The sequence below is a fragment of the Malus domestica genome, chromosome 07 (assembly GCF_042453785.1).
Source record: "Malus domestica chromosome 07, GDT2T_hap1".
NCBI classification, from domain to species: domain Eukaryota; kingdom Viridiplantae; phylum Streptophyta; class Magnoliopsida; order Rosales; family Rosaceae; genus Malus; species Malus domestica.
The window spans coordinates 1,633,926-1,653,124 of NC_091667.1; the positions used below are offsets into that span (position 1 = coordinate 1,633,926).

Here is a 19,199-nt window from a genome sequence, read left to right on the forward strand (position 1 = left end):
GGTGAACCACGTACATCTTGTGTTTGCTTTCCTATCTCTATCCATTTATATACTTATCCACACTAATGACCGGAGCAATCTAGCGAAGCTCACAAAAAGCGATCGTTTTCGCTACCTAGGATCTATCTTGCAAGAGAACGGAGAATTAGATGGAGATCTCAACCATAGAATACGAGCTGGATGGAAAGAGTGCATCCGGCGTGTTGTGTGACCGTCGTAGGCCACTGAAGCTCAAGGGAAAATTTTATAGGACGGCAATAAGGCTAGCGATGTTGTATGGCACAGAATGTTGGGTGGTGAAGCATCAACACGTACACAAAATGGGTGTAGCGGAGATGAGGATGCTTCGTGGGATGTGTGGGCACACGAGAAAGGATAAGATTGGGAATGAGGATATCCGAGGTAAAGTAGGAGTAGCCGAAATTGTAGGAAATATGAGAGAAAATCGGCTCCGGTGATTTTGAACATGTGCAAAGAAGGCCGACTGACGCTCCGGTTCGAAGATGTGACTACGGGACAGAGGTTCAGGGCCGAAGGGGTAGAGGAAGACCTAGGACAACTTTGGAAGAGACTCTAAGAAAAGACGTAGAGTACTTGGATCTAACGGAGGACATGACACAAAACCGAGCGCAATGGCGTTCTAGGATTCATATAGCCGACCCCACTTAGTGGGAAAAGGCTTTGTTGTTGTTGTTGTTGTTGTTGTTGTTTAGCTAACTCTGCCATTGTAAAGTCTCAATATCTATGTCATCACACTTTTATTTGTATCCGACTTCTGTACCAAAACTATTAATGTAATGCTTTAAATTGTTCAGTACGGAATTTTACATTCTCGACATGGATTTTAATTTTCTTTGTAAACATGAATAATAAGGTCGAGCTAAATGCGCAATGCTCATCTTGCAGAAGACAATACATACGCAGTGTGCACAATATGAATCTTCCTAAAAAGATTACCTTATTATTATGATTTGTCTAGTATCAAAATTAAGTGGACTTTTTAGTTTGTGACAAAATAATTGAAATTTTGGGTTTTTAGTTTATAAATTAAATGAGTATTGAGCTATATAAATCAAATTAGGTCAACTCAAATTTGATTAATCGGCGTCCAACATACGAAATGTGGATACTAGAATTTTCCCAAATTAGTCGGCACTTGATAGGGGGCTTTTGTTTTCTTCAAAATTTGAAATCAAAGGCCACAGAGGAGGAGGGGAGGGTCACGGATGTTTTTTTATCTAGATTTTTTCAATGTGACGAAAACTAGTCCAATAAATAAGTACAATAATATCAACAACAACAACAACAACAACAAAGCCTTTTCCCACTAAGTGGGGTCGGCTATATGAATCCTAGAACGCCATTGCGCTCGGTTTTGTGTCATGTCCTCCGTTAGATCCAAGTACTCTAAGTCTTTTCTTAGAGTCTCTTCCAAAGTTTTCCTAGGTCTTCCTCTACCCCTTCGGCCCTGAACCTCTGTCCCGTAGTCACATCTTCGAACCGGAGCGTCATTCGGCCTTCTTTGCACATGTCCAAATCACCGGAGCCGATTTTCTCTCATCTTTCCTACAATTTCGGCTACTCCTACTTTACCTCGGATATCCTCATTCCCAATCTTATCCTTTCTCGTGTGCCCACACATCCCACGAAGCATCCTCATCTCCGCTACACCCATTTTGTGTACGTGTTGATGCTTCACCGCCCAACATTCTGTGCCATACAACATCGCTGGCCTTATTGCCGTCCTATAAAATAAGTACAATAATATAATTAATTAAAAATAAAAATAATATAATTAATTAAAAATAAAAATAAAATAACTAATTATATTTTGACATTTAATGTTCCATGCTAAAATTTCCGTTCTTTTTTATATGTGAAATATCTTGTGGGTCGCGGCTTTATGATGTATGATTGAAGAGATTTTTCAGTGTGATCGTTACAAAAGGTGGTACATCACGTGTCTCTATATAAATGGTTGGATATGTATATTAAAAGGTTAATAACTTAAAAATTAAAATTTTTCACCACTTATATAAAAACACATATTATACCATCCGTATTTCCGTCACAACTAAAAATTTTCCGTATGATTGTATCATGTGATTCTGCTTTAGGAAAGTCTGACGAAAATGGGTTAGCAAAGATATGTCAGATTCTGTTTCTGCTAAATTAATTGTTTATTTGGTTACCACGTCTGCTAAATTAAACTAATCTCCAACCGTGTGGTCGCATGAATCAACTTTTAAATTTATTTATCTTTGACCAGTGACCACTATTACTGTTTAATTACATTTTCCACACAAGTTATAACATTAACAACAAAAAGATGGAAAAAAGGAGTAGATCTACGAATGTTTTGGGACCTGCTTTTTGGGAAAAAAAAAAAATTGTTTTGGGACCACTCATGCATCATAGCATTATGGATGTATTGGAAGGACTGATGGGTCATGGAATACCTATGCCTCGATGACACTAAATAGTAATGGGACCTGTCAATATTAGTAATTGTTTGTTAGGACACGTTATCTTAAAGAGAAATTTATAGAAAACAGAACTAACGGAATCGCTATCATGCAACATTTTAATGTATTAATATGTTATCATGTGCAAAAAAATTTATTTAGGGTATTATATTATTGAACTGAGATACTACAATGACAATAAATTTATTCCACGTAAGTCGTTCTCATTTTGTAAATCTATCTTATGATTTTTATTTTGTTGTAAAAGTGTCATTTTAGTGGGGGATTAGATACTAACAGCACATGATATGATATGCACATGTCAAAAGTGGTAGGATAGACCAAAAAAGAATCGCATTGTTATATCTAAATTGATTAAATCCAACTCCGAAAAAAAGTTATAAAGGTGAAAAAAAGTATGGAGGAGAAAATTTGTGTGGATATTAGTTAATTGCTATATTAATTTAAACTTCTTCAATTTTCATAGATTGTTGCAGATCTTTTTGTTCATTTTAAAATTTTCATCAATAAGTGACTCTTTTGTGAGATTATTTGTGAAGTCTCTTCTAGTGAGTATTTTAACTTTTTATTGGTGTGCTATCACCTTCTGTTGGGTCTACTTCACTTTTTTGGTAACTTTGATGATGGTGTTGAGCAAAAAATTCAAGTTGGTATGGAAATTACTTGGTTAGAAGTCAGTTCCTCTTCGAAATTGTCGATGTTTTAAACGAAACGTGTGCCCTCCTATTCATTATATTGCACTTTTGTGCATAGAATTTATTTACATACTAATTCGCAAAGTTTTTGGTTGTTTCATTAAGAATAGAGTTCTTTGGGTTTCGGAGTGCCATCTCAGTCTTTTGAGTTTCGGTGTGTATGATTTCAAGATTTGGATGTGTTGCTTTGCTTATTCTCAGACATACCTTGCCCTCAAATGCAACAATACGATGACAAATAATTTGACCAAGTTAACCTTTTATGTTTTGTTGAAGTCTCTTTGGATTAAGGACGTCTTGAACGTTATCAAATGTCATCTTTGATATTAATTTGCAGCGATTGTTTTATTATGATCGACTTTTTGAAGGCAAGAAACTTTTTTTTTTTTAAATTTTATTTTAGAAATCAATGAACAAACCAGTTGGAATACCCTTCTCCTCTTATGAAAAGAGAAAAAGAGAAGAAAAAGTGTTACAACCAAATTATGGAGGTTGATAATTGAGATTAGGTTTGTACCCTAGTTTGCATGCCCTGCATAAATAAGTGAATGTATACACATCAAAATTCAGTGAGGCCTTAATGGTGGTAACGACCTATACCCTTTACATTTAATCCAGTGAGGCCTTATATAACAACATTTTTCGTTTCAGATAAATGTTAAGGATACTTTCTCAAAGTGAGATTTTATCTAGATTTTGGAGCACCTTACAGTTTAATATTAATTCTCGTGGCAACACTAGTATAAAATATTGTGCCGACAATTATGAGGTGACATAGAATCTATGAAGAATCTCACTTTTGAGAGACTTTCCTTAGCATCACTCTTTCCAGAAAAACTACACAAAATAAAGGGAAGCTAGGTTACATTTTAATTCTCACGTGTATGTTGGGAGAGAGGTGTTTGAAATTTCCTTCCTGAAAACTGGAAGGCTCAGTTTCCTCTCCATGAATTCGGGAATTAACTTGGCTGCTGAACAATTTAGCAACCACTCCTCCTTACATCCAATCTCGTGTGGACACGTGTTCAAGTTTTGATTTCATCCGAAATTGGATGTAAGTAGGAGTGGCTGCAGAATTTTCAGCTGCCAAGTCTTGTTCATGAATCCGTTATATAGGTGTTGACAGTTAATGTTCTATTTAAAAGCAACATATGCTCTTTAAACAATCAACCTACTGCATGCATGTGGAAAACGATACACGTACGCCTTACATTCTTTAACCTTCCCTTTTGTATTATAAACTTTTAGGTAAGCAAGTGTGGTTAATTTAATATTGTTGGTAGGACCGTCTTCTTACACCTGAGTTTCGTAAATTATAATAGTGTATAACATAAATCGCCTTACAAAGAAAACAAAGGTAAAATAGTTTGCAACAAAAAAAATCTATTGGTTTAACATATTGTCAAATAGTACCATTGTTCAAACTCGCATTGTCGTAAACACATTATTGATTTAATAAAAAAATCACCCTTGTCGTAACTAGTTGCTACCAAAGAGCTTGACATTTAAGTTATCAGTAAGTACGATTATGGAAAAGCATAGCCCTAAACCAGTCTCATCACCAAATTTACTTACCTAAATACGAGTAACTTGTCCTTTGCATGTAACTGTTTATTATGGAATTCAGTCCATGAATTTGTTCCAAGCGTGTAGTATTTACGTGCTTGTCTTTTCTGACACAATAAAATTCTCTCCATGTGTGGCCCCTGTTGATGCACCAAATTAGTGGAGACTTTGGTACAACAGAAAATTTTAAGTTTGTGACATTCGCTAGATTGCTCCAGTCACTAGTGTGGATAAGTATGTAAATGGATAGGGACATAGAAGCAAACACAAGATGTACGTGGTTCACTCAGATTGGCTACGTCCACGGAGTAGATGAGTTTTCATTAATTGTGAAGGGTTTACACAAGTACATAGGTTCAAGCTCTCCTTTAGTGAGTACAAGTGAATGATTTAGTACAAATGACATTAGGAAATATTGTGAGAGAATGATCTCTTTTTATAGAAGAGAGTTTCTAGCTTTGTTCTGACATTGACACGTGTCATGTTGTGATTGGCTTCCGATGTTGACACGTGTCGCGCTATGATTGGCTTCTGATGTCGACACGTGTCGAGCTGTGATTGGTCTTCTGGTTGGAGGGAAACTCTTTTAGGTCCTTGATGGTATAACGTTGACCGGTGCTCAGTAGTTTCGGGATTGGTCAAGTATGGTACAAACAGCCCCTAAATACATGATCTCGCATGAGAAGGATAGGCATGTTGGAAATCCCACATCGGGAGTAACATAACAATTTACAACTTATAATTACATGGTTCCATTCATAATTACACCGATATCTTTTAAGACAACCTCACTTGTTTTGAGCTAGTAGGTGGCTACGTTGATGATAATTTCATTATTAATAAACATGTCATGTCTTCATTTTGTTGGGGTATTCTCGTGTCTTAGAAGACAAAACGTTGTTTTCTCCATCAATCTTGAACACTAGCCGAGTACGTGGGAGGAAACAATGACAAGCTAAGCACATGATATATAAACAATCTCTTGGCGACAGAGAAGAAAGAAAGAAGAAGGTACCAGAAAGGAAACACAGGGCGACAACAACAAGTAACATGTTAACTGAAAATTAAAAATTGAGTATATTATGTATAACTAATGTGATTTCTGGGCGACAAAAACAAGTAACATGTTAACTGAAAATTAAAAATTTAGTATTATGTATAACTAAAGTGAGATTGCTAAAATTACTATATTCGTCGTCAGGCTAACAAGTAGCGCACCGATTGACCATTATAAGAAAGACTGCTTATAAGAATTTGGACAGTTTGAAGAATTGCCTGGTGTTAAATATGTTCTGTTTCTATGAGTAGAACCAGTCAAGATTTTTCCAATTTCCGAAACTTGTGTGATTTCAATCCTTAATTATTTTGAGACTTCACCTGGAAAAGGGAGGTTTCTTATATCACTCTGTATATATAGAGACATTTGTGATCATTTAATTCTTAACTTAATAGTTTCACATTCGATGCTTCGTATTCATTCTTTACAGTTCCTTTAACAAGAGGGATCCCTATTTTTCTAAAAAAATGGGACCCTTTATTGACCGTTGAATTGGCTTTAATGAAATTGTGTGGTTGAGATTAAATCACAGGACATACAATCTCAACCACACAATTTCATTAAAATCAAATACAACGGTAAAGAGGATGTCCCTATTTTTTTATAAAAATGAGGATCCCTCTTCTCAAAGGATTCCTCATTCTTTATATACGGCGATAAATATAAAGTTTTTGAGAAGGATAATGTCAATAGATTATAATTTTAAATTAAATTTGTAAATTAAATGATGTGTCATAAATAAAAAATTAACACATTAATCAATACTTAAATAATAATCTAATCATTAATGTTTACATCATTTAACAAAAAATCTTAAAATATTCTGACACCCATGCGATACTGCACGGTCATCGTTATGATCCTCCTCACACAAGCACATTGACATGCTAGGGTTTTAAATTTAGTATGTTTTTTTATTTGTTTGCTGCATGCCTGCATAGTCGGTATGAAAATATATAAAATTATTTATACGGTTGTCGTTTATATTGCCATGTTACTTCCCAAATAAGAGAGGGATTTTTCAAAGGAAAACTAATGAAAAGGGCTTGAAAACTTTGAGTTTTAATGATAAGGACAAAATAAAGGGTAAAGTGAATAGTACTAGGATTGACTTTTTAGTGTAAAAATGTGGTTTTTCGTTAAAGTGAACAGTACCGGGTGCTTTTCGTTAAAGTTCCCATTTTTCAATGGGTTGAAAATATGGGACGGAATACAATATTGCATTATATATTTGGAGAAAATTGTCCTTTTCTAACGTGTCTTTTCAAATTGTATAATAGTATAAGTTCGTATATTTCGTGTTCCCCGATCTATCTTTCTAGTATGGTCCCACTCCGATATCACATGCAGTCCACTGATTCAAATTATACAACAGCCCTACCATTAACGTGAAAAATGGTATAAGAGTAATTGTGATCTATATATATATATATATATATATATATATATATATAAGGGCCCTTGACCCAACTAATAATTTAATATGGTACCTCACGCGTTTAGATTGAGTCTATATTAGACTCACTTTAACCTTGGGCTAAAACCCAATTTTTTCCTCCCCCAAAATCCAACCCAACCCAAAATCTAAACCAAACTTAAAACCAAAAACTTAAAAGGGGGCCAAATACCGGCCAGATTTTAACCCACAAATTGAAGTGGGGCCCACGGGTGAGAGTGAAAAGTGGGTTGTGAAGCCCATACCCCAAAACCCAGATGCCCAAAGGCTACTTTTCTTCATCCAACGGCCAGGTTTAATTGGACCGTTGGTTAATCCAACAGTCCACGTTCAAATATTTTGCTGTTGTTTTATATTTATATATTTATTGAATCCAACAGCTTAAATCGAATATAATCAAATCTAACGGTAAAAAAAAAGATCTAACGGTCCCAATTTAAATCCAACGGCTAAAATAATTTAAAAAAAATATTTAACTCAAAATTCAACCAAAAACTCTATAAATACCTATGTATTTGTTCAAACATCCACACAAAACTAGTTTATGTGGTTTATCATGATTTTCATATTCTTCCGTAGTGTTTAATGTATTGATTTAGTGATTTTTCAAAATTTATCAGAATTTAAATATTTTTAGGTTAAAATGTTCATAAAATTAATTTAGGATAGTCTACATAATTTTTTTTTTATAAAAATAAGTTAATTTTTTAAAAAATGCCTAAATTCATTATTTAATAATCTGGGCTAAAATTTTAGGTCATACGGGTTGGAGCAGAAAAACAGTTTTTGGGCTAAAACCTAAATTTTCTAGGCTAAATATTTTTGGGTTTTAGGCCAGGGTTGGAGATGGTCTTACAAGCAAGCACTCTTATATAAATATGAGTGAAGTGCTAATTTAGTCCATGAATTATCACTTCAGTGAAAATTAAGTCATTGAATTATTTTTTTGGTAAAATAAGTCCATAAATTCATTAAAAATTGCTAATTTCATCTCTACTATTATTCAAAGCTATTTTATCCAATTTTTCATCAACTTAAGTCAAACTTGACACACTTTAGAGTGTAATACTGTTATTTTCTCGCCTATAAGCCCTTAACATTTCATATAGGTTGTGAATCTTACGTTTAATTTACCCTCCAAAGTTAACTTACACTATTTCTTATGAAAAACTACCACTTTACACTCCAAAGTTAACTCCATACACTATTTCTTTATGGAAAACTACCAATCTACCCTTCAATGTGTATCACATGCAAGTAACATGACTTAAATTGACGAAAAATTGAACATAGTAGCTTTGAATATAATATTAGGGATGTAATTAGTAGATTTTTATAATTCAACGACTGATTTTTCTAAAAAATAGTTTAGGGACCTAATTTTCATTGAGGTGATAATTCATGGACTAAATTGGCAGTTCATCCTATAAATATATATAATTAAGATATGTGGACACACTTTCTTGACACATATTTTAATATTTATTTTGTAGGACATATTTCGTAATGTATTTCAAGGATCCAAATAGTTTATATTTGAGTACATTATTCATAGATCATCATTACAAAAGATTAGACAAATCCAAAATCATTAAGACATTTATTTATAGTTAAAAAAAATGAACAAATACATTTATACAAAGAAACACTAAGTTTCCAAATGATCATTTGATTTCGGATTTAAATGATTTTTAATAGAAATGATATTTAAAGTAAGACACAAAAGATAGACGGTTGGATCGTTAAAATACATTATATAATGAAATCCATAAAAATATATATCAAAAAGCGGGTGTCCCCTAAAGTCTACAAAACGAACATCAATTTTCTAACAAGCGTTTGTTTCTAGCATTGCTCTCTTTGAGCTGCACTACGCGTTAAAGAGCGATACTCTCTCTTTACAATAAGCTGACATACATGATTTAGCTAGTTTTGGTTGTTTCTTGGCACTATAAATGTGCATTGGGCCAAAATGGTTTGGACCTACCCACGCCTATTAGCCCACCAACTATATTAATGGGCTAGTACTCAGTCCAGCCCACTAGTTTATTGGTTCCAAGGTCCAGTTTTTATTTCCCAATAACTTTTTTCAAATATTATTTTTACATTTTTTGTCATATAGAGAAAACTAATTTGAATAGTTCTGCGGGATTGGCTCCACAAGTTTGAGTTTGACTATTTCTTTGAACTTTTTCAAATGTTTCAACTATACTCTACGCGTTTTGACAAGTTATGGTCCAACATTTGCTAGAGGTCCAAATCATTGCACTTGCATGGGAACTTCCCTCAAAAATTTAGAACATCATTCATAGATCACCCTTACAAAAATTTAGATAAATCCAAAATTATTAAGACATTTATTTGTAGTGAAAAAAATGGACATGGTTTCCTAAACCCTTAATCCAACTGTCACATGGTTTTAGATTTGGATGAGGTTTGGTAGATATAATTTTTGAGGAAAGATATAAAAGATAGACGGTTCAAATCATTAAAATACATTATGGAGTGAGCCTGCAAAAATGTGTGTCAAAAACTGTGCAAAAAAAAGTGATGCCACAAAGTCGTCCCTTATATATATATATGTATATATATGAATGTATTAAACCTTACTTTCTCCATTCTTCCAAAAAACTTTTGCAAGACAGAAAACATGTCTGGTGCATTTGAGGTGGATAAGGATGGCAATTTGGTATTCCATCAAAATCAAAATAGTGAACCTGATGAGTTCCAACAATTTCAGAAACAATTCAATTCTTCAATGCAATGGGGAGTGGCCTTATCTGTTGGTAAGCATCCTCAAACTATAGCATCTGCAAAAAACTGCAGGCAGGTAACAAATGTTTAGAAAAATATGATGTTTCTGCTTTCTACTTGCTGCAAACATGTTTTCAGATGTTAATGAAAAATTCGTGTTTCGGATCAACCTGCTGAACACGAAAATGGCTTTAACACGTCTATGTAAATCTTGTAACTCGTAAAACACGCGATGAGCTATTTATATAATTGCAGGTGAAACAACAACTTTAAGTCTTTAACCCTTTTACTTTAACATAAATATTAGTTCATGTGTAATTTTGTATTTATGAACATTAAACGGCTAATCTTGCAAAACGTTTGATAATCGTGTCATGTTCGGGTTTGAAAAATTGACCTGGTTAATGATCGGGTGATGAACACAACCAGGAATTCATATCCCTATCTATCTGTGATCGTAGCCCAATTACATGTGAACCACGTAAACGCTGGATTATATGTACGATTGTTATTTTATATCTTAATATCGTCACTGCTGTAAGTTTTATGTAAGTTTGTTCTTAACTGTACATCTTTTTTTTTTCAGTTTCTGGTTTGGTGGCGACCATTGCAATTGTAGCCATCGTATATGCCATCATTGATTGCTTGAAAAAGACCGGAAGCGCTATTCCGGCATATGCCCGGATAGCCAACGGTTACAGCAGCATCGACAAGTCTTCTAACGCAAATCATTCATCCGACGATGTAGCAATCGACTTAACACCCGAATTGCAACAAGTTCGAAGCTCACAGGTTGGGTTTCCGACGGTAAGGGGGTTTCTTAGCAACATGGCGAGGGAGAAGCCGGTAGCCTTTTCACCCAAGCAACTTGCAGAATACACAGATAACTACTCCACCATATTGGGTTCAGGTGGCTTTGGAGTTGTCTTCAAAGGGATTCTCCCACATGGAGTGCAAGTCGCTGTCAAGGTGCTTACTAACACTAGGGATAAGATAGTTGAAGATCAATTCATGGCGGAAGTTGGCACCTTGGGAAGAACTTACCACATGAATTTGGTAAAACTATACGGCTTCTGCTTTGACCACGAAATGCGGGCACTTGTCTATGAGTACATGGAGAATGGATCACTTGACAAGTTCTTGTTTAGTGAGCATAGAGAAATAGGTTTGGAGAAGCTGCACGATATCGCAGTCCAAACAGCAAAAGGGTTGGCTTACCTGCATGAAGAGTGCGAACAAAGAATCATTCACTATGATATCAAGCCTGGGAATGTGCTTCTCGATAAGAATTTGACTCCAAAGGTTGCGGATTTTGGACTTGCCAAGCTTTGCAACAGAGGAAGCAGTGAAATGTTGTTAACCAAGGGAAGAGGGACACCGGGATATGCAGCCCCAGAGATGTGGAAGCCCTTTCCGGTGACTCAAAAGTGCGATGTTTACAGTTTTGGTATGCTTCTCTTTGAGATTGTTGGAAGGAGGAGAAATTTTGATGAGGATGTAAACGAGTCACGCGAATGGCTTCCAAGGTGGATCTGGAACATGTTTGACAACAATAAATTAGAAGAGGCGCTGTCATTTTGTGGGATTGAAGAACAAGACAGAGAAAAAGCAGAGAGGATTACAATGGTAGCTCTGCTGTGCATTCAGCATTCACCAGAAGCAAGGCCTCTCATGAGCAATGTAGTGCAGATGTTGGAGGGAGATAAGGAAATTGCTTCACCGCCTTCTCCTTTCCAGCATTTGCAGTCACCGCAAGGAAATTTAACACAAGATAGTGGAACAGATGAAGACTTGAGTTCATCTGCATCAGGCACAAAGACTTCTGAACAATCCGAGCGCCATTCTAATACAGCTGTGCAGAACAGATGTGAAATTGAGCTAGCTGCTGTTTAACAGGTAAAGAGATCAATGGTTGCGCATTTAAGTCAAAAGAACAAATATTATTGTTGGTTTTGACACTTTAGTGAAATGATTTCATTTATTGTTGTTGAATGTAATGTAGTTACTGTAAAACATGTATTCTCATTTTTCTGGTTTTTTGTATACGAAAAGGTTGTTGGAACTCCACATAGGACCCACCCGTTCACGTGGATGTATGGACCCGTCCCCTAGCTCTGATACCATATTCTATATAAATGGCCCCGACTTGGATCCACATAGGCCAAGAGATGCCACGTGCATTGGCCCCGCGAACGGGTGAGCCCCAACTTGGCTTCACGTGGTTGTCGATGTGTGGAACTCCACATGGGACCCACCCATTCACGTGGATGTACGGACCCGTCCCCTAGCTTTGATACCATATTCTATATAAATGGCTTGTTCTCAAGCCTTCTGGCCAATGTGAGACAAAAGAATTCTAACAAAGGTTGCCATAAAAGTTGAAGATACTTCATGATGGTATTTCGATTCATCTTTGCTTATAGAAGTGAAGAAATTTTGTAGACCTAGTTAAGTTTAAATATCGATATAAGTTAATAATTATATTATCTCTAGAGCATGTTACATGCAGTATAAGATCCACCTATTTCGTTTGGATAGGACGAATTAAGACAAGTTGCTAGCTAAATATGAGTGGAACATCTAGGCACCAGTTCTGCAGCTGGTGGATCTCCTTCAACTTCTTCCAAGGACGCGTAACCAAGTTGTGTGGCAGCCCCTTGCAGAAATGTCCGATAGTCCTGCTCCCGACAGGATTTATATCTGATGAGCTGCAGTCATACTCTGCAGGAAAAAGAAAAGAGTAGTTAAACATAAACTAGTAGGCGGATCAAGATTAACTAGTAAAACAAGACCGTTATTTAAATGGATTTGTCGTTAAATTCCAATAACAATTAGACCGACGAGACATACATAGATACATGAATACATGGGGAGTAGGAAGGAAATTCGAAAGACAATTTGTACTTTGTACTGTGGTTGTTTTCCCGTTACTAAATGAAGCAACAACAGCAGCGCGAAAACAACGCCATCAATGGAAACGTGTTGCATCAGCTTTGTTTTGACTTGTTCATCCCCTCTTGCAATATCTGCATGTAGGAGTAGATCGCAAATGAATGATATTGCTAATATTCAAAGGACGAAACTTAAATTGTTTCCAGCAAGCAAAGAAGAAGAAGAAACTCTCAGTCAGTCACCGAGGCTTGTATTCTTCATGCGGTTCAATGCGAATGTTTGGGACGTGAGCAATCTTAGACTACTCCTCAGTCCTAATCTCTTTCTTTCTCCATGATAATTGGATGAAAAAGAGCACATTGGACTCGGTAATCAGATCCTCATAATAAGATACAAGTATCGAACTCATTACTCACGATATTCATTTAAAAAATACAAATATCATATACATTAGAATGAAAAACTGTTTAATTGGACGATTTTCTCTAACTTACAAATGAAAAAAATATCATTAAACCATAATATTATATAACTCTCTGCAATATCTAATTTATTTTTGAGCCTTGAATTTTTTTTTCCTTTACTTTTTCGGTTACAAAAGTAATTATATTGTTATTTTATACAGCGAAAGTTTAGAGTTGCCCCTGGAGTTTGGCCACCATTCTCTCTGTCTCTCTCTCTCTCTCTCTCTCTCTCTTTCTCTGTCATCCGACTCATCCCACTCAGCTTTTGTTTTTGATACTGTCTCTGTCTATATGTAAACAAATTGGTTTCCTCCAGCGAATCTCTCTCTCTCATCTCACGTCTCTCTCTTCAGCCTCCCTCGAAAAGTCTCTCCTTTTTTTTTCTGCTTCTCTCGGATTCTGCTTTTGATGTAAAGACATTGATTCTCATCATCCCACATTACAATTCAAACAACGTTTTCACTTGTTTCTGAAAAATTAAGAAAATATAGTGACTGTAATGCTTGCTTGTAAATTTCAAGTAATGGGTTTGTGATACTTTTCAGATCTCCGCAACTTTGCTTTTGGGAAAGTCAAGAGGAGGAGATGTCGAAAGCTGGAGCATTGGATCTCGCATCGGGTCTCGGTGGAAAAATCGACAAAACCGATGTTCTCTCTGCTGTTGACAAGTACTTCTGCAACTCTCTCTCTCTCTCTCTCTCTCAAAAAATATGGATCCAGTGTGAAGTTTGAGCGTTTCTCACTCTAGAAACTTGGATTTGATATTGCATCCATCAACTCTAATCATTCATTGATGCTGATGGTTTTGTTCATTTATTTTGTTTCAGAAGTAAATGCCTAAAGTTTTGATCTTTGTGTTTCCAAAATAAATGCTTGATATTTTGATCTTTGAGTGTTTCTCTCTCTAGATTAAGCTTAATCTTTCTTTATTCTTACTAATCTGGAAGTGGGTTTGAGCTCTAATCTTTGCTTACTATGATGTTCAGAAAGTCTTAATTTCTTTTGGGATTAATTCTGGGTTTTTTTATTTGACAAACTATAGGAAAATTACACGAAATTTACTTAAACTACTGAGAGAGGGATTCAGACTCGAGTTCAGAGGGTAGATTAATGCTAATTTGGATTTGGGCTAGGTAAGCACAATCAAATTAAGGCCAATCTTAATTATCAGATGTCAAGTGAAAGGAAAAAAGAAGTAAATTAATGATCTGTAGATTTTGTGAAGAGATTATTGTTGAGTGGTGCATTTCTGGGAGTGCCTGTAGAGTCACGTGAGTTATGGGGAAGTCTGACATGTGGTGAAATGTCCATACAGCATGTTGTGGAAGCGAAGCTGCTAGCTTAGAAAAGTCGCACGTTAATGAGGGCCACATAAGTATTTAATGGACCCATTTCAAATAGGTCCCAAAGCTTCCTTCTTTCTTTTTTTTGATTGGTTACCCTAAAAAATTAGATAAAAATAAAAATTGAGTTCTGGGAAATTTGCAGTGACTTTGATCTGGTAAGTGGAGGAACTCCTGATGTGTTTGGTGAGGTTTGAATGTTGGTTGTGATGTACTTTTCTGTCAGAAAAAGCTAACCAGGAATTTGGAACTTTTGTTTTGTTGTTGTATATTCCTTTTATCTATATATTTATTTGTGTGGAAACAACCTCTTTGCAAAGTAAGAGTAAAGCTACTTACGATAGATGTCCCCGACCCTGGTTGACTTTGTCTAACACCTTGTTGGTTTGGGGTCGCCTTTTTTAATATATTTATTTGTATTTTTATTTGCCTGGGAATTCATGAATTATAACAATGAAGTACTTAATACTTTTTTTTATCTTACCAATAGAAATTGAAATTATGGAAGTAGTAGAAATTCTGTTCTATTTCTGATGTTATCCTTCAAATGACTAAATAAGTAAATAAATATATATATACAGTGGGTTAGAATTTTCATCTATGAATTATGTATGAAATGGAGATGAAAAGTTCAGAATTCTGGGAAAGAACCACTTCAAGGAAGTTTGTTAAATCAGTTTTTCATTCGGCAGCAGTTGTAGTATGGCTATGACGTTCTCATCTTCAATTATGCTTACTCGAATGTTGACTAAATTTGATGATAACATGCCAGAAATTTGAATAGAATTTAAATTGTCAAAGCGTTTTATATATTACCGAGCTACATGGCTTGAATTTCTGAACTTTTGTTTGTGAGGTGACGCAACAAGAATTTTAAAACCAATTTGTTCAATTTTGTGGAATGATTACACGTAAGTTGTAACCAAATATTTACTCTCAAACATGGCAATGCAAAGTTCCTAGAAATCGTTCTGGGATGTAGTGTGAAATTCTGTAACCTGAGCTTTTGCAGTTGTTATGGCATATGTGGTTATAATCTCAGTTTATTGAATAATGGTTCAGGTACGAGAAGTATCATGTCTGTTATGGAGGAGATGAGGAAGCTAGAAAGTCCAACTACACTGACATGGTAAGATAGACTCCTTTATTTGTCTTCTGAGGATTGTCTGTATACAAGCTTCTCTTGATTTAAAAACCCGTCTTAATTTTTTTCGGCTGTTTAAACTATATTTTCATGTTTGGGATCATTGATCTCCTAGGGATTGTGATTTTCTCTGTTGGTTCTACTATTCACATCACTACAGGGGAAAATTTTTCTGTTTCCCAGAGATATTATTCACCATAGAGAATATATATATAGTAAATCTTTGACGAATGCGCATCCCCACGGCCTCAAGGCTTCTTTGTTGTCTCATAATATCACCTAGTTCATGTGATAAGACTCAAGATAATCATACGTGTTTAATTTTGCTCCAGATTTTTTCTTTTCTGATTATTAAGATACATTTTATCGTGTCTATATGGGAAAGTTGGCCTTTGCCATGTCTCTTTTGATTATAAAGATTTGATGGCTCATTGTTGTCAATTTAATCTGATGACCTTTCGGCTCAAGCTTGGGATGGTGTACTTCTAAATTGGTTCATGTGGATTTCAGGTTAATAAATACTATGATTTGGTTACCAGCTTTTATGAGTATGGCTGGGGAGAGTCTTTCCACTTTGCACCCAGGTTCATCTTTTGTTTTCTTATCTTCACATCCAAGCAATGAAGTACTGTCTCTTGTATTAGAGCTTCTGATGGATGTATTGCTCTTTTGCAGATGGAATGGGGAGTCTCTTCGAGAGAGTATCAAGCGACATGAACACTTCCTTGCTTTACAACTAGGACTCAAACCTGGGCAGAAAGTTAGTCTTACTAAGTAGACTATGGAATACAGATTAGTGCAAGATAGATCCGTTTTGGGATTTGGTTCAAACTGTTGGCTTAGTTTTCTGTATTTTTTGTATTAGGTTTTGGATGTAGGTTGTGGAATTGGTGGACCACTGAGAGAAATATCTCGCTTCAGGTGAATGCCGTTTCTTTTATTCAGGATTTAGTTGTGATGGTCCATAGGGTTTTTTGGTTCTTATAAATATTAAAATTGTCACTGAGTTGGACTGAAAACACCTTATGGGAAGACCTCCTAGTATGCATATGGTTTATTCAATATGTAAGATGATACCATTATGCTCTGTATGCTGATGTCAAGTGCAAAATTTAGAGTGAAGTTATTTAATTGTTCAAGAAGAACTCTCTATATTCACAACGATTTTGTGTGGTGGTTTGTGCAGCTCAACATCAGTTACTGGGTTGAACAACAACGAATATCAGATCACGAGAGGAAAGGTAGATAAACCTATGTATACTGGCGACGATTTGTTTTGATTAATGAACATAATCAATGGCCAGTCTTGATGGTTTCTCAAGATAATTCTTCTGTCCAGTTGAAAATTTTGAAGCCTAAAAGATTTATTTATTTATATTAGAAATGACCACTGGAATGCTTCAGTTCAAAGTGGCTTAATACTATCATGCTTTTGTTTGCTCTGTAGGAACTAAACCGTATTGCAGGAGTGGACAAAACCTGCAACTTTGTTAAGGTTGGTAGCATTTTATATGATGTTCTTGTTCTTTGTAGAAAGTACCTTTTTATTTCTTTCCTGCAGCAATACATACGAGAACGTGGAGAGAACTGGTTTATCTTATAGATCTCATTCTTTGTACTTCTTTATAAATGGTGCAGGCTGACTTCATGAAACTACCATTTCCTGAAAATTCATTTGATGCAGTATATGCAATTGAAGCGACCTGCCATGCACCAGATGCAGTAAGTCGTTCTTGTGGCTGGAAACCTTCCAACTCTTTAAGTTAGGTCATTATCTTCTCCCCGGTTTCTGTTAGCTTAACATTTCCATCTGTTCTTGATAGTATGGGTGCTACAAGGAGATTTACAGAGTATTAAAACCCGGTCAATGTTTTGCTGCATATGAGTGGTGCATGACTGATGCATTTGATCCCAATAACCAAGAACATCAAAAAATCAAGGTAAGAGAAACCAAAAGTATAAAATCGAGCTGTTTTATAGATACTTGATTTACTTTTGAACGATTTCTAGATTGTCAATATACATAAAATAACTTAATTGCCACAGGCAGAAATTGAGATTGGTGATGGCCTCCCGGACATCAGATTGACGGGAAAGTGTCTTGAAGCTTTGAAACAAGCAGGTTTTGAGGTCAGTACGAGGTTTTTTCTTCCTTATGAAATCTATGCAAGAGAAAAGAGATATTGACTTTAATTTTCTTTTCATTGGGACCATAGGTCGTATGGGAGAAAGATCTTGCGGCGGACTCACCTCTTCCGTGGTACTTGCCTTTGGACAAAAGTCGGATTTCACTTAGTAGCTTCCGTCTAACCACTGCTGGGCGTTTTGTTACTAGAAACTTGGTAAGAGTTCATGAATATGGTGGTCACTCAATGAATTTGTGAAGCCACTTTCTTATGATGCGCTGTCGAATAGTGAATATTCCTGTGCTAAATACTAGAAGGTGCTTGACTTATGTATTTAAAATTTTATTTTTGTAGGTTAAGGTTTTGGAGTATATTGGAGTTGCACCAGCAGGAAGCCAAAGAGTTCAAGATTTTCTGGAGAAAGCAGCTGTAGGGCTAGTCGAAGGCGGAAAGTAAGTGTTCGTTCTTTTTCAGCGTGTTTATCTCTTCTGAACCTTCATCCACCTCATTGGGCAAAAGTAAGTTTGCTCAAATATGTGGCATCGTGTTCCGTGATTCAAACACAACACGACAGGCCATGACTCCATATATATAGAGTTGGACTGGAACGACAAATGCCTATTTGGTCTAAAACTCTATGATTTCGTTCCAGAAGCGCGCATATATTAGCTACTGACATCGATTATCCTGATGGATGTCTTTCAGGAAAGAGATTTTCACACCGATGTATTTCTTCCTGGCCCGAAAGCCGCTCACGGAGGAGAGTCAGTAGATTTGTAGTGCAGACTAGTTTAACCTGCAAGGGATTTGCAGAAGTATGTTAGATATGCCACCTGACTGGAGTGCTGTCTAAGTTGCTGGTTTGTTGTTTGTGTTTTCATTTCCTGAGTTTTTTTAGTGTTTTGGACAGAGACAAGGAAGAATAATTATTTTTAATATTATTTCTTTTTTTGGGCCTCGGTCACGTGCTATACGACGTGCGAATTTGGACTTGTCCACCATCACCATGTGCAAAAGTAAATCAGATCTAACTAAATTACTCATGGGAGACTCACAAAGAACATGCTGCCTTCATTTTATTTTATTTTATTTTATTCGAATTTAATTTGATACAAGACATTGTTTTTTCTGTCAATGTCATGAAATTATCTCCCTTTCACATTCAGTGGGGGAATATAATATTTTCTTAAAATATCAAAGTCTCTTTCACACTAGA

The 19,199-nt window shown here is 35.7% G+C and overlaps 2 protein-coding genes across 2 annotated transcripts; both read left to right on the forward strand.

Annotated features, from left to right (window-relative positions):
• Nucleotides 1–9,864: 9,864 nt before the first annotated feature.
• On the forward strand, nucleotides 9,865–12,027 carry LOC103438423 (rust resistance kinase Lr10-like). Its single transcript, XM_008376975.4, has 2 exons — nucleotides 9,865–10,046; nucleotides 10,601–12,027. The coding sequence occupies exons 1-2, from the start codon at nucleotides 9,911–9,913 to the stop codon at nucleotides 11,905–11,907; spliced, it is 1,443 nt and encodes a 480-aa protein (XP_008375197.1). The 5' UTR covers nucleotides 9,865–9,910; the 3' UTR covers nucleotides 11,908–12,027.
• A 1,490-nt stretch (nucleotides 12,028–13,517) lies between these two features.
• Nucleotides 13,518–18,940, forward strand: LOC103438422 (cycloartenol-C-24-methyltransferase). Its single transcript, XM_008376974.4, has 14 exons — nucleotides 13,518–13,780; nucleotides 13,916–14,038; nucleotides 15,776–15,842; nucleotides 16,368–16,441; nucleotides 16,533–16,617; nucleotides 16,723–16,778; nucleotides 17,044–17,098; nucleotides 17,305–17,352; nucleotides 17,496–17,579; nucleotides 17,681–17,797; nucleotides 17,904–17,987; nucleotides 18,074–18,199; nucleotides 18,338–18,435; nucleotides 18,689–18,940. Exons 2-14 carry the CDS (start codon nucleotides 13,956–13,958, stop codon nucleotides 18,753–18,755), a joined length of 1,044 nt encoding a protein of 347 aa, XP_008375196.2. The 5' UTR covers nucleotides 13,518–13,780; nucleotides 13,916–13,955; the 3' UTR covers nucleotides 18,756–18,940.
• Nucleotides 18,941–19,199: the final 259 nt, after the last annotated feature.

Excerpts from the sequence above, each read along its gene's own strand:
- LOC103438422 (XM_008376974.4), top strand. The coding sequence starts at position 13,956 with ATGTCGAAAGCTGGAGCATTGGATCTCGCATCGGGTCTCGGTGGAAAA. Across the intron at positions 17,099-17,304 it reads ATCAGATCACGAGAGGAAAG|GAACTAAACCGTATTGCAGG; the intron begins GTAGATAAACCT and ends TTTGCTCTGTAG. Across the intron at positions 17,580-17,680 it reads CCTGCCATGCACCAGATGCA|TATGGGTGCTACAAGGAGAT; the intron begins GTAAGTCGTTCT and ends TGTTCTTGATAG.
- LOC103438423 (XM_008376975.4), top strand. The coding sequence starts at position 9,911 with ATGTCTGGTGCATTTGAGGTGGATAAGGATGGCAATTTGGTATTCCAT. Across the intron at positions 10,047-10,600 it reads GGGAGTGGCCTTATCTGTTG|TTTCTGGTTTGGTGGCGACC; the intron begins GTAAGCATCCTC and ends TTTTTTTTTCAG.